The sequence below is a fragment of the Citrus sinensis genome, chromosome 3 (genome assembly GCF_022201045.2).
Source record: "Citrus sinensis cultivar Valencia sweet orange chromosome 3, DVS_A1.0, whole genome shotgun sequence".
Classification (NCBI taxonomy): Eukaryota; Viridiplantae; Streptophyta; class Magnoliopsida; order Sapindales; family Rutaceae; genus Citrus; species Citrus sinensis.
Window position 1 is genome coordinate 39,306,005 of NC_068558.1, and position 14,917 is coordinate 39,320,921.

At 33.3% G+C, this 14,917-nt stretch overlaps 2 protein-coding genes across 2 annotated transcripts; both read left to right on the forward strand.

Moving 5' to 3' along the window:
• Window positions 1-105: 105 nt before the first annotated feature.
• On the forward strand, window positions 106-8,213 carry LOC102619510 (syntaxin-22). Its single transcript, XM_006478877.4, has 7 exons — window positions 106-533; window positions 1,180-1,273; window positions 1,849-1,988; window positions 3,555-3,629; window positions 7,187-7,344; window positions 7,455-7,555; window positions 7,919-8,213. Exons 1-7 carry the CDS (start codon window positions 313-315, stop codon window positions 7,982-7,984), a joined length of 855 nt encoding a protein of 284 aa, XP_006478940.2. The 5' UTR covers window positions 106-312; the 3' UTR covers window positions 7,985-8,213.
• A 476-nt stretch (window positions 8,214-8,689) lies between these two features.
• Window positions 8,690-14,544, forward strand: LOC102619805 (uncharacterized). Its single transcript, XM_006478878.4, has 7 exons — window positions 8,690-9,074; window positions 9,207-9,308; window positions 9,521-9,635; window positions 10,018-10,133; window positions 10,656-10,844; window positions 11,992-12,134; window positions 14,039-14,544. Exons 1-7 carry the CDS (start codon window positions 8,953-8,955, stop codon window positions 14,215-14,217), a joined length of 966 nt encoding a protein of 321 aa, XP_006478941.2. The 5' UTR covers window positions 8,690-8,952; the 3' UTR covers window positions 14,218-14,544.
• The last annotated feature ends 373 nt before the right edge of the window (window positions 14,545-14,917 follow it).

Genomic DNA, 14,917 nt, shown 5'->3' on the forward strand with positions numbered 1-14,917 from the left:
CTATCAATATAAGGACAAACCGGTCCATAGACTGAAATGACTGTTGGGCCCAAAAGGGAAGCTTCTTGCGGGATTGACTTAACAAGTACAACTACCAACAACAAGAACAGTTCAACACAAAAACGCAACACAAATTTGAAACGAAGACAAAACATCCCTCCTTGGATTCTCCCCAACGCGACGTTTCCTCCATTCTATTTCTCTACAAGCAAAAAGCATCATCAGCAAACAAAACTAATTATTCGAATTCAATTCCAAAAAGATTTACAGAAACAAAAGAGCAAAAAAAAAAAAAAAAAAAAAAAAAAAACTATGAGCTTCCAAGATCTCGAGGCTGGTGTAAGGGTTCCTCCTCAAAATCCCTTTAATGCTGCTAAACGAAAGCAGCAGCAGCAAAATCAAAGCCAATCGCAGGACCCGTCTCAAGCCGTGGCCGCTGCTATTTTCCAGATCAACACCGCCGTTTCCTCCTTCTATCGCCTTGTCAATTCCCTCGGTACCCCCAAAGACACCCTTGACCTACGCGATAAACTGTGAGTATTTTATTTTATTTTTCAATTGTGATTCTTATTTCAGAAATTTTGGTTCCTGGGGTTTTTCACTTTAGTGCTTGTACATTTTACTGTAGCTTATTGTACTCTCCGTTGCTGCTAGTGTAATGTTGATGACAAAATTAACAAACAAATAACACTTGTTAATTAACCATTGGTTGATTAATGTGATTAAAAATATGTGCTTTTCAATTTTCATCACTGTTGATGCTGTTCTGGATTTTTTTTTAAAAATAAATTTATATTGTTTTTCTTCTTTTGCGGATGAAGTTTGGTGTAGTAGAAATTGCAAATTGTCAATTTACCGGAGGGTTATAGTAACTTGTGATAAATTTTTTTCCATCGTTTTCTTCCTAATCTTAAATTTAACTGGTCAACTTTTTAGCCTGACTTTTCTCTTTGTCTGAAATTTATGAAGAAACTAGAGCGAAAATCTGTGATTTGTTTTCATCTACTGTTATTTTTTCTTAATTCTCAAGTACTTTTCATGGATTACAAAAACAACGGGCATATGCCTTTTGACCTTGTATATTTTAGATTCCTTTGATTTCTTGAGGTACTATAGAAAGTAAAATTTGAATCGTTTGTGTGTGTTTGTAACTTTTTATTCCTTTGAATTGGCTGGCAGACACAAAACAAGGCTACATATTGGGCAATTGGTGAAAGATACATCAAGTAAACTTAAGCAAGCTAGTGAAGCTGATCACCACACAGAAGTCAGCGTAAGTAAATATGAAATGTTCTATTTATATAAACAAATGCCTGGTTTTCTAGTAATGATTATTGAATTTGCATTTGCTATTCATTGTGTGTGGTTAGTTTAAGTATTGCTCTTCTTGCTTTTGGAAATATTTTCCCCCCAATATTCATGTTTAGATTTTATTCTTAAGTGGTATTTTCATTCAGTCATCTTAAGCAACCTTAACCTGCTACTGGTCTTTTCTACCTTATTACAACATCTCTGAGTCTCTGGCTTCTGCACCACTCCTTCTGTGGAGCCTTCTTCTTCATCATTCAATCAAAATAACCAATGCCCCCTCTTTTAAGTTAGCCCTTGGAAGTTCCTTTAGAGTTTTCTCAGTTAGCATTTAATCATCATCAGCCAGTCCTTTTTTTTTTTCCCCCTTTTCTTTCAATATTCTTTTTCTCGACAATTCTATTCAAACTTACTCACCCATTTCTTTGAAAAATTGGTAGGATAGGGTTCGGTTCCACATTCATTTATCTACTCATTATGATGTGTGAAGGATTTGATTTATGTCTTAAGCACTGAAATTTTTTTTTCATTAAATTGCAGCCCATTAGGAAGATTGCTGATGCTAAGCTAGCAAAAGATTTTCAGTCTGTTCTTAAAGAGTTTCAAAAGGCCCAAAGGCTTGCAGCTGAGAGGGAAACAACCTATGCACCTTTTGTTCCCAAAGAATCTCTTTCATCTAGGTAATTTTAACTAAACACTTGAACTATTTATGCTTTGTTGCTTTGGTAAATCCTGACTGCCTTTTGACTTGGAGTAAATACTGTCTCCTATTTTATATTAGTGATACCAAATGGAACAGAAGGAATCTTAATGCCAATAAAATTGAAATTTCGAGAGTATGAAAACTTGACAAAATACAAATAAGTCTACACCTTGGAAAATTTATCAACACAATTTTAAGTCCATAATGTCTGTGTTTTATAAATGGTTTAGGCACGCTACTTTTTGATTTGTATCTTGTTAAAGATTTGAAGATGCATTAAGAGTTAAGAAAAATCCATTAGTACCTATAATTTATAATATCTTGGATGAAAATGGTGGAAGGAAGTTCAGGGGTTCTAATTTATGTCACTAATCTGTATCTACCATTATTCTTTGCTTTTGTCCCCTTCTAGGGGAAAAAAGGGGAAATATATATATATATATTATATGGCCAATCATTTGTGGCTTTAACATGTAGATGTCGTCTAATTCACTGGAACTTGGCTAAAAAGTGTGATAAATACACACAAATGCTCCGCCTCCAAGTACACAAGCAAATATAGTATTATTTACAGTTTCTGCTCATTGGACAATGCTGTATACTGCTGAGCTCATTTCATTGTGCAAAGGATGTTGATTAGTTCCGAGGATGTATTCGGAGAGTTTTTCACTTTGAATCAATATGAGCTCGATATAGTGTCTGTCATTAACTCGGTTACAATTTCCTAGTGAGTAACTTTCGGAAGATTATGCTATTGTTCACATAATTATCGTTTTATACAAGTTGCATATAGATTATCTCATTTAATAACAATTCTGGTGCACGCACAATATACCGAACTAGTGCCTTCAAATAGTTGGTACATGTTTGGGAGTCCTGTCTAATGTACAGACTCTCAGAATTCGCAAAAATTTTAATGAGATCCTAGCCTGTCCTGGACAATTTGCACATTGAATGGAATGATATAAAAGAATAGGGAGATGATAAAGGATACATAGACATCTTAAGGGATGTCTAATCTATTCTGCTTTTTCTTTTTAGATAAGGAAAGGTATCTTGTTTGTTTATCTTTTGTCTATCTGTCATTAATTCTATCTATGAATCAAGTCGAAAGGCTTCATTTTTGGTATCCCAGAATGGATTGGATCGTGTCCGCTAACGATCTCATGCTGAGTCTCAGGCAGCGTCTTGGATGGCACGGACCAGCCACATGCAGGGAAACTTGCATGTGTGGTTTTGGCTGGGGACCCCAGTATATTATAGTATAATGTGTAGGTTCTTGTAATTTGAGTGAGATTGTCAGGGCGCAAAAGCAGAAATGGTTTGGTATTCCCATGTTCCCTGTATTGGTTATGTTTTTTGTTTCTTGTCTAGCAGAAACTAATTGAGCTTCATTTGATCTCCCAGAAGCAGAATGGTGGTTTTGTTATAATCATCAATGTTGGGACATTCTGCAGTTGCTTGTAGGAATAGTTAGATTCTTTCGCTGTTTTATGATCATTATTCGTATGCTTTATTTTGTTTTTCATCAACTGTGATGCAGCTACTCTCCCCAGGAACCAGAAATAAGTTCTTCGAGGACTTCCCAACAGCAACTTCTTCTTCAAGAATCGAAAAGGTAAACAATTACTCTGTATTTACATCATACAACCTTACATTCATCAAATACTAGTTCAGTACAGTTTCCTGAGACAGATTAATAATTTTTATTGCATTTAAGGATATAAAATTCTTTCTCCACTTAGATTGCCTTCGAGGTAGTTCTTCTGAATTTGTTGTTAATTTGAACTACGACAATTGAAAGTGTATTTCCTGCCAACCCACCCTATGCTAGGTGAAGCTGTGGTTTACTATGATCTCTCAGTCCTACTTAACAGAATATGTCAAAAAGGAATATACTCTTTTCTGTTCTCCACCCCTGCAAAATTTCTTTAATGACGCAGTGGCGTCCACTTCATGGGCTACTTGAGATGCGTTTTTGGGTGTTGTTCCCTTTGAAAATGTAAACTGTCACTTTTCATCATTTGCTAGTGGAGCATGCCGGTTGATATTTTATCAAATTGTTGATCTCTTGTCACTTATGGTCTTTCATATGCTTTCTAGTACTTGGGAGATACTAAAGCAATCCCAGTTTTGAACACTGGAAGGCTGCAGAAGAAGGTGCTCTGATACTAATTGATGCATAATTTTGAACATAAATCCCATGATCTTGCATATCCATTCAAACATATGTTTAGAGAGGCACAATTTGTTGCCTTGATTCACCATTTTGCAAGATGCTGTTGAGCTCAATAATTGTAGAACCAGTGATCTTAGACCTTAAATCCAAAACTCTATTTAATCTTCTTGTTCAGATTATCACCACCCTGCACATACACACAAGAAATAAATGGGAGGGAATTAGAGCAAACTGCTCTTGGCCAAAGTACCAAATGGCCGAATAGTAACTCCCAATGGGCCAGAGTTAAATACTTTGGCTGAGTGTAGGCTCTTATGTATTAGTTATAAAATTGTCCATCCCATTATAGTGCTTTTTACACATTTTAGAGTTGGTTATGATTTGGGTGATTGCTCACATTTGACCTTTTGTTATTGTCACATGAATTAATTAGGTTGTTTTCTAAATATCTATGTTTTCTAAATTTGTCACTAGAATGACTTATACCATCCAAGTGGGAGATTATTGTATTTATTTCTCATATATTGGGGACTAGTATAAATCATTCTAAGTGCTTTGGCTGTGTTTGGTGCATGGTATTATAGTGTATTAAAATACTGTTCACATTAAATTAATGCTAGTATCATGTTTGGAAGAACATAGGAATGGGTTAAAGTAACTGTGCTACAGTCGGGTTTAGGTAATGCGGCAGTTTGCCGCGTTAGCTTGCGTTTCTTTTTCTTTTTTTTTTCTTTTGTTGTTTTGCGTTTGCAGCTTGTGTTTTTTTTTTTCTTCTTTTGCGTTTGCTTTTTACTTTTGCTTATAATAATAATAATAAATAATATAACTTTTTAATTTAATAGGATATTATATAATATTTTTATTTTTAAATTATAATTTAATATAAATTAATAAATATATAATTTATTATTCAATAATATAATATAATATTTTTATTTTTATATTATAATTTATTAATAAATTTATAATATAACATAACTAATAATAAATATTTAGATATGAATAAATTTGAATAACATTAATTTAAAATTAATAATAATATAAATAATAATATAGAATATTAATATAATAAAATGTATAATTTAAATTAATCACAAAAAAATTAATACAATACAGTGTAGCACCAAGCATTGTACAACATTATTATAATACAGTGCTAATGTAATACAGCATAATACAATACACCAGCATTAAAATAATGCAATACAACATAATACAATATAGTGTGCCAAACGCACCCTTTATGTTTTATCAGATTAATATGTGTCTAATGTCAATTGTCAAATTTTAAGGAGTAATTTTGATAGACTCATTTATTGTATGGTCAAATTTTAAGGAGTAATTTTGATAGACTCATTTATTATATGATCATAATGTGTCTAATGTCAATTGTCAAATTTTGAGTAATTTTGATAGACTCATTTATTATATGGTCAAATTTTAAGGAGTAATTTTGATAGACTCATTTATTATATGATCATATAGGGTGCGTTTGGCACACTGTATTGTATTATGTTGTATTGCATTATTTTAATACTGGTGTATTGTATTATGTTGTATTGTATTAGCATTGTATTATAATAATGTTGTACAGTGTTTGGCACTACACTGTACTGTATTAATTTTTTTGTAATTAATTTAAATTATATATTTTATTATATTAATATTTTATATTATTATTTATATTCTTATTAATTTTAAATTAATATTATTCAAATTTATTCATATCTAAATATTTATTATTAGTTATATTATATTATAAATTTATTAATAAATTATAATATAAAAATATAATATAATATTATTGAATAATAAATTATATATTTATTAATTTATATTAAATTATAATTTAAAAATACAAATGTTATATAATATTATATTAAATTAAAAAGTTATATTTATTTTTTATTATTATTACAAGCAAAAGCAAAAGTTAAAGCAAAAAGCAAATGCAAAAGAAGGAAAAAAAAAAAAAAAAGGTAAGCTAAACCCTTAACCCATGTCATGCTCTCCCAAACATGATACAAGCATTAACTTAATGTGAACAGTAATTTAATACCCCCTTAATACTACAACCAAACACACCCATAGTGTGTTGATAAGTCTTATTTTGTTACACCCTATTCGTAGTATATTATGGACAAGTATAACCTTAAATTAAATAGAGTTTTGGATAAAGGTTCAAGATCACTAGTTCTACAAATATTGAGCTCAAGGTCAAGGTAACAAATTTTCTTTCCCTCTCTAATCATGTGCTTGAATGGATATGCAAGATCATGAGATTTATATTTAAAATTATTCATCAATTGGTATCAGAGCACCTTCTTTGCAGCCTTCCATTGTTCAAAACTAGGATTGCTCAAGTATCTCCCAAGTACTCCTACGGTGTGTACAATCCTGAGCATACATCAAGCTCCCACAACTAATGGATACAGGACCGGCGGCATTTCAGCTCTATGTATATTATTACTTGTGCATTGAGACTTAGAAAATTTGTCACTTTTCTGGACCAAGTAAACAAACCTTATCACTCTTGATAAGATTCCCCCAGTTAAGAACTGAAGATTAAGAAACAAGTAGGATCCTGACACTGCTTGGATTATAAGTGGATAATGAGGCTTTAAGCGAGGGAACTCTGGCTTAAATTGTAAAACATTGTACTATTTGAGGTGAAACGATGGATGTTTCCCTTTTATATTGGATATTTGGCATTAGAGAGTCTGTTTGACTATTTTAGAGGACTTAAGGTGCAAGAACAACTTATGTTCATCCTTTTGTAAATTCTTTCCTTTCAGTTTTCTTCATTTACCTTTTCAAAATCTTTCTTAGTAAGGACGGGTCTCATATAGAACAAGGAGGTTAATTACCAGTTCTATAATACTGCTAAATTCATCCTGTGTCTGTACTTATACACTTCATTCTTTGAGTGCTTTATAACATTGATATTGGAATAGGTGCTTATGTTTCATCCTGTCTATTCTATAAATTTTATTTAGACAAGAAGTTGTACTGCTGGACAATGAGATCACATTCAATGAGGCCATTATTGAAGAAAGAGAGCAGGGGATCAAAGAAATTCAGGAACAAATTAGTGAGGTAAATGAGATTTTCAAAGATTTAGCCGTGTTGGTTCATGAGCAAGGAGTAATGATTGGTGAGCTTTCTGTCCTGTATATCAATCAATTAATTTCTGAATTTCCTTTCTTCTTGCTTAAAAATGTTGTATCGACTCTAGCATTGATGTCAAGCATGCTGTTCTTTCAGATGACATTAGTTCTAACATTGAGAGCTCCCATGCTTCGACTGCACAAGCTACCACCCAACTTGCGAAGGCATCTAAAATACAGAAATCTAGTTCATCTCTGGTAAAGTTTGATCAATGAACCATTTTCTTCCTTTCTTCTGATCACGATTCACGTGTTGAGATAATGTGAACATGCCTGAAACTATATCTCAACCTTAGCTTTTAGGTTACGAGTGTTGTACTTTACGATGACAAAGATAATTAATGGGTCTGTGTGGGAAATTGGGGTGATAGATGATGGCGTAGGAATTCCAGCAAATAAATAATTTATCATTTGTCAATATTTCTCGGCAGAACTGTTTTAAGGACAACTTTTGTTCATCTTTTTTGTAGACTGCCCTTTTATGATAACATATTTATAGATTGTTCTTTGGTTCATCCTTCTGGCAAAGGAATCTGATGAAACAATTTTTTTTTCCTGCAGAGTTGTTTGCTATTGGTGATTTTTGGAATCATTTTGCTTATTGTCATCATTCTCATTGTGGCTTGAGGCCGATCAAGGCGTGGCCTCCTTCGGTGTTTCTGTGGTCGGATCACGGATGTATAATGTCCTTGTCGAACTATATTGTACATTTGGAAGAAAATATCAATATGCTAAAGTTCTTTTGTATATATATGACTCTTTATGAGGCTCTTGCGGCCAAATTTGTAAACAATTTCTTGTTCTTGCTATTGTTGTCAATGAATTCGAAAATTTCGGCATCAGTTGCATTTATGGAGCTCAGTTGTTATTGTCCCACTTAAAGAAGACCTTATTAAATATTTTTACATTAGATAATTCGGATGTCGCGTACTCTTCATCGGTTCATCCGATCTATATTCGCCCTTCCTTATCGAGTTTAGCAATTAGTAATTAGGCTACATACGTTGCAAATTGCAAAATGTTATGATATCAAATCTCTTTCTCAAGGCGTTGTACATTGGTTGTTTAAAGTTGATTAGAGTCAAGATTGAGACTCCTAATATGAGTATGTTTAGATATAATGGTGATTAATGTGTATAAATATACCCCAATTCAAGTGGGTGAGTAATGTGTATAAATAAAAACATAGAAGTAAGATAAATCTCAATTATCCACTCTATCAATAGACACGAAATTTGCACAGGACGCTTAGATTAGATAAATTCTTAAATTCTTAAATTTTAAATTTTGGGTACACACGTAGAAAACAGACCTTCAATAAATAAACAATTAATAAAAATGTCGAAAGTGGTTCTTAATTGCCGTACTTGAAAAATCACAGCACAAATGATCATCTTATAAAATAGTTTCACGAGAGTCATCAGTCGGTCTGTTTGCTTAGCGACTAAGCACACAGAAGTCATAACAACGGCGTTAGTCAACACGGCGTCGCTTTTGGTCTCTTCGGCGGTTCGGCCATAAGCCTAAAAGAAGCATTAAGAGGCTAAGCGTGAGCAACAACAACGGTACAATTTTCTCAACTGCAGAAGCAAAGGATGTGGGTGCAGATTCTCTGCGGTCTCGTCATTTACAAAATCTGCAAGAAACTCTTCTACGACGACGACGTTTTGGACGTCGAAACATCCGACTCTAATGCCATATTCTCTGTTGCCGCCAGGTTCAATTTTTCACTTGTTAATAAAATTCCATTTCTCTATGAAACGTGAAATTCAAAAGTTGTATCTTGTTTCTTTCGTATGATCATATTATTTGACTTTTTTTATTTTTAAAATTTTTATAAAATTTGTAGACTTGAGAAGCTTTATAAAGGAAAGGCATACGTGGGGCTTCGAATTCCTGATCCTGATACTGGTTCACGACAGAATATCGATATAGTTCTTATCACTAAAGGGTATATATTTCTTTCTTTCTTTTTTCCCGTCTTTATTTGTTTTGATTTATTAGATTGTTTCTGCTATTTGTTTTGCTGATAAAATATTTAACTTTTTGGCGGAATGAGCTTAATTTAACTATTTCCCCATATAGCGATGATTTGAATGACCTAAATACATTAGAACAGAAGAAATAATACTTGTCAGTAATTGTTAAAATGTGTTATCTCAGCGAGGCAGTGGTGATGTCTGTCAAGAATTTATCGGGATTTGTGACAGTAAACGCGGATGGCAGCTGGGTTTGTGAAGCTGTAGGTAGACACAGATCGGCTGTTCATCCTGATCCCGTAAGTCATACATATCTGTAATTATCACCGTAGGTTGTATGCTTCCCATAATATTACATGATTGGTGGCTGGTTTGGAGCTTACCGCTATGAAAATAATGCATCGACTGTATATTGATGACATGTATATATATCTTATTTTATCCATATCTCCAATGTATGAATTTTGTGCTTTAGAGAGTACCACCATGTTACTAAATGATATTACAGTATCACCCTCCAGGAATCCACATGATTTTGTTTGTCGTTTCTTATCTCTCCGTAGTATACATCACTTTAGCTTTCTAGGAAACTGAAAGATTAAGAATTGGAAACAATAATATGTGTTCACTGCTGGGTTTGTCATTCATTCTTAATTATTTCTGTGAATGTCTGTGTTTCAGGTGGCAGAAGCTAAAAAGCAAGCTTCAATTCTTGAATCATATCTTGAACAAAGGGGGGTTGCTTTGCCGGAAGGATATTTGTCTTACAAAGTGATAATCCCCAATCCAAAATTTCGGTATGTTGTTACATCTTTGCAACTGTGATCCTAGGGATGCTGTATAGTTTATGGAACCAAGATTGCAGAGCATTGATTTAGCTGATCTTACTTTAGTTGATGAATCCTTTTCTTTGCAATTAGTGCTTTTATGGTTTTGGTAAAATGTGTACTTGACTGTGTTCTACTGCCGTAAGTTTTAGTTTATGAGTAATTATTGCATGTTCTACCAATGATCAGTATGCGATATTTCTGCCAATGTGTTGCAATCCACAGGGACGGAGTTTTTAGGGTAGGAGTTTCTCAGTGATACTGCTGACCTGGACGATGATTATCCTGCATAATGTAATTATTGTACATCAAAATGCTTCTTATACTTGGTCTGAGAGATGCAAGAACAAGACAATTGAAAGAATTTTTTAGAAATGAAATTGGATAAATTTGGTCTCTAACTCACTAGATGTCTCTAAATTATATTTATATTCTGAGGGTTACATATTGTGGGTGGAGATATAGCTTATGAAATTTGGTTTTAATATTCAGGGTCATTAATGCAAGCTACTTCCCACCTGAGGTCATTAGTTATGACCAATGGATGCTTATGAAGCCAGAGAACAAAAGTATGCTTTCTGGTTGGATTAAGGGTGCCTTTCGAGGTGGTAAAAAGGAGATGCAGGAATCTATACATCAGCAACTCAATTTCATTCTCAGCACAGCTCCTATTTGGGATAGGTTTGATTCTACCTTTGCCATAAATTTCTCAATGTTACCGTAGAAAGAAATGGTTGAGAGTGAAGAGAGAAATGAGAAATGGTATTTATGTTGATTTTAACCGTCTGCATATTATTATATTTTGTTTGCAATTATATCTGATATGGTGGATGATGTGGATTCTAAAGAACACATCCAAAATGACTAGATAGTGAAATTTGACATCGAATATTCTTATTTTGTGTTTGCTCAACAATGGTATCGAGCAGATAAATGATTGACATATATTTTAAGTTGTAGAAAATGTTACTAGTGTTGGTAACCTTGTCCAATACATTGGGATTATAATGATGTAAACTTTTATTTGTAGCATATGTTTTGTTTGTCTCTCTTATGTTCTCATATAAACATGTTTGGGTATTTTTCTCTGCCTCTTCATCTTTAAGAGCAAAGTTTAAAATGTGGGTGTACTGTGCAAGTCTCTTGTATGCACACTTGAAATCATAGGCTTTCAGTATGCTTAGATACTTTTTCCATTTTGTTATAAATGCATTTTGGTGCAGTGGAATGTACTCTTTGATTGGGTCTTTTGCCTTTTGACTACATCTTGTTGGATGACTTTGAACTAAATTGAGATTGTTTGCTGGAACATTCTTTTCAAGCCTTAGAGTTGAAGTGCTTGAGCTAGCCCACTGTGATGGAAATTCTATTGGAGACCTGCTTACCTATATTAGAAATAAGCATATTTTTTATTTTTATTGACTTTGGTTACATACTTACATTGTAGGATATTTGATTTTGATATCCTTATTTTGAATTAGGCTATCCTGGATTTCTTATATTATTTTGCATTAGGCTTAGATTAGGATTCTCTCTGTTTATCTTGTTCGTGTTTGAGCATATAAATACATTTAAGTATACTATTGAATAGTGAAAAGCACGATGACTTCCTTATTTGATCTTTCTATTCCCTGTATTTCTTTTCCTTTTTCTTCTCTCTCTAGTTTCTTTCTCCCTGTCCTACATCACACTGTCCCATCACTTGAGCTATACATCAGTGTAATTTTCTGATGATTGATAATTGTTTAAGTTCTTCCCATCACTGATTTTATATGTTTGGACTGTTATCATTTAATAAAGAAGGAAACAAGTTCTTTACCATGTGCAGGTTGGAGGTTAAGGGCAATAAATATGTTCTCGGTGAATTTCTGGAATTTAAAGGGAAGCAAGAAGATATCCAGGCCTTGAGATATATCAAAAGATCGAAAGTTAGTCGTCTGGTTGTCCAAAAGACAAGTATGTTTGGATTAGGTAAGCAGTAAGGGCATTCTTTTTCTTTTTTTTCTTTTTGGTTGATATTTTGTTTGATTATTTGAAAATAAACCCTGATAGATAAGAAATTAGGAACTTTGGATTTTAAGACTGTAAACTTCATCCATTTATACCAATTCCAGGGCATGCATATATGTATCATGACAGAGCTTTAGTCCTGGTTATGACTATGCTAGTTAGGGGTGGCAAACAGCGGGCCTGGGCCGGGCTTTTTTCAAGCCCAGGTCCAGGCCCACTGTCAGTTAAGCGTGCGGGCCTGGGCCAGACTTGGGCTTTATTTATTTATTTTAAAAATTTTAAATTATTGTAAATTTGAAATAAATTAATGATCAACAAGTTATTGCAATCATAGATAAATGATAGAAAATGAATATTTCAAATTAAAATAATAGATAAAGCAAATAAAAGCTTATAACTTTAATTTTCTTTAAATACTGGATTTTCTAATTCAAACGCTTTCTTAATTAATTGACATAAAAGAGAAAATTTAGTATCATAATTTTAGTTTTTTTGAATCATAATTGATTTATAAGTTAATAATTTAATTTTTTTTTTTTAAATTACTTTTCAATTTTAATTATATTATTCTAATTTATAAAATTATCTTTTAAAAAAAGTAGTGGCCCTGGGCTTTGTCCGGGCTTTTTTTTCTTGGGCCCTTGTCTAGGCCCTCGTGTGAGGGCCGGCCCAAGCTTTTTTGCCACCCCTTATGCTAGTCCAGATCAAAAAGAACATCTGTAATCTAGAAGATGTAGTTATGAGGACTGAGTCCATTAGTGTTATCTCATTACTGTTACAGGGATTTTCTACAATTTCTCCCTTGAACCTCTTGCTCCAGTGTTGATTACCCCCTGTACTTCCAATAAAACAATATAACCTTGAACTTTGACTTGGTCAAAATTGTCCCTTGTTTTGATGAATTTCATTAGGTTTATTTGATTGTTGCTGCTATCAAATTTCATGACATAGGCTTCCTACTATAAATGAATTTAAGATTCATCTAATTTCTAGATTTATCAACGCTCCAACTGAATGTGTCATTGAATCATCAAGCAAGCCCTAATGTGAATGTAACTTAATTGGAAGTACCATATGCCACAAAGTTTCCTGTACATTGCTTTTAGATTTTTCTTCATTCATATGAAAATGGGAAGGATCCTCCCGTTGTCTTTGTAGGGTTTAGTTCAGTCTTTTATAGAGCTGTTAGGAGGCTTTCAATTCAGGTTTTTTTCATAACCCAGATAGAATCTTTTTGAAGCTTTTTTTTTTTTGTACTAATTTGTGAATTCCTGGTGTTTTTCTGGTATTCATGGACTAACTTGTTCACCTTTTGTAGATCTTCCTGTCTATTAGTTGAATTTATTTTTTCTTTTTGTCCGAAAAAATTCCATACTTGTTCTTTTCAATTACTTTGTGCCATTCAGTGAGGATATGAAGGCAATTGTGAATTGTCATGTCATAGTTGCAGCAGATGGAAATAGAAAAATAAGATAAAGATTAACAGTAAAGCATATGGATTAGAGTCAGACTGGTCTTTCTTTGCATGTGAAAGCTGGGTGGCAAGGATATTATATTAATTGCATGCCAAAAAATCTGCTTTTAAGAATGATACTAACAGTTATGTAGGATTGTTGCTTCTGGTGCACGGATTATGGATATTGATTTAACTGTGGTTTATAGGGTAGATTTGTTTTGAGCTACCTTTCTCAGATAACTGCCTGAAAAATGACCGGCTGAGTTGCTGTCATTGAGCCAGCAGACCTCCTTTAGTTAAAAGACTACTACGCAACACATAAAGCCACTCAACCCTATAAGTTGAACATATTATGGTTTTTTGTCCCCTTATTTTTGGATATTCAATTAACTGTTCATGGCAAATGCAGCTCCTTCAAGACTCCAAGTGTTGTACTCATCTCGAGACTATCGAAGTGAAGGTGCAGCTTCTGAGTGGAACGAAGTAACTGTGAGATCAAGTACTGAAGTTTTATTTCAGCCAGCGAATTCTACCAAGGTCCGAAAGTTCAAGCTATCTTCGGTTACCTCAATGTCGTTGAGTGCCTAAAATATGCCATGCCAAATGTTTGAATTTTATAAATGCTTTAATTACAAATTTACAGTTTACAAAAGGTTGTTGTCCATTTGTCACCTTTGAACTCCAAATCCTTCAGTGTTTTATGTTAGGCATGTTGTGGTTGTACATATTTTTATTTTAGATAAGTGAGCTTGAGTCCACTTAACATCAAAACGGAGAATTAGAAAATTGTATCTTGGTATGTTTTGAAGAAGAGCATTTGAGTCCTTGCATGAGAATGCAAATATTTCCAGTATTTATATGGAGAATTTGTAAGTATCATTAGTAAGTTATAGGATCAATTTTCATTTACCAGTAGATATGCTGACATACTTCAATTTGTCTCCAAATTATTGAAAATTATTTAAATCAGAGATTGCGTTATGAAGTTCTTCACCAAACTTTTTGTCTTCTTAACAGTAAAATGAGGTTGGTTTAAGACAGTCAAAACATGACAAATAGAAGTTAACCTGTACTTTCAAAATGCGGGTGTCAGAGATTCGAGGTGGCCCTCAAGGGGCATAGCTGAGCTGCCATCAAATGAGCCTAAATTCGTTGTGCTGGGCTTTTTAAACAAAGATTAATTCAAGCTATGCGCAAAATGCATATCTTGCAATTTTGTAGTCTCGCGTGTAATAATATTTAATCATTCAGTTGACGATGATGATAACCTTTCTTATAAAACACGGGT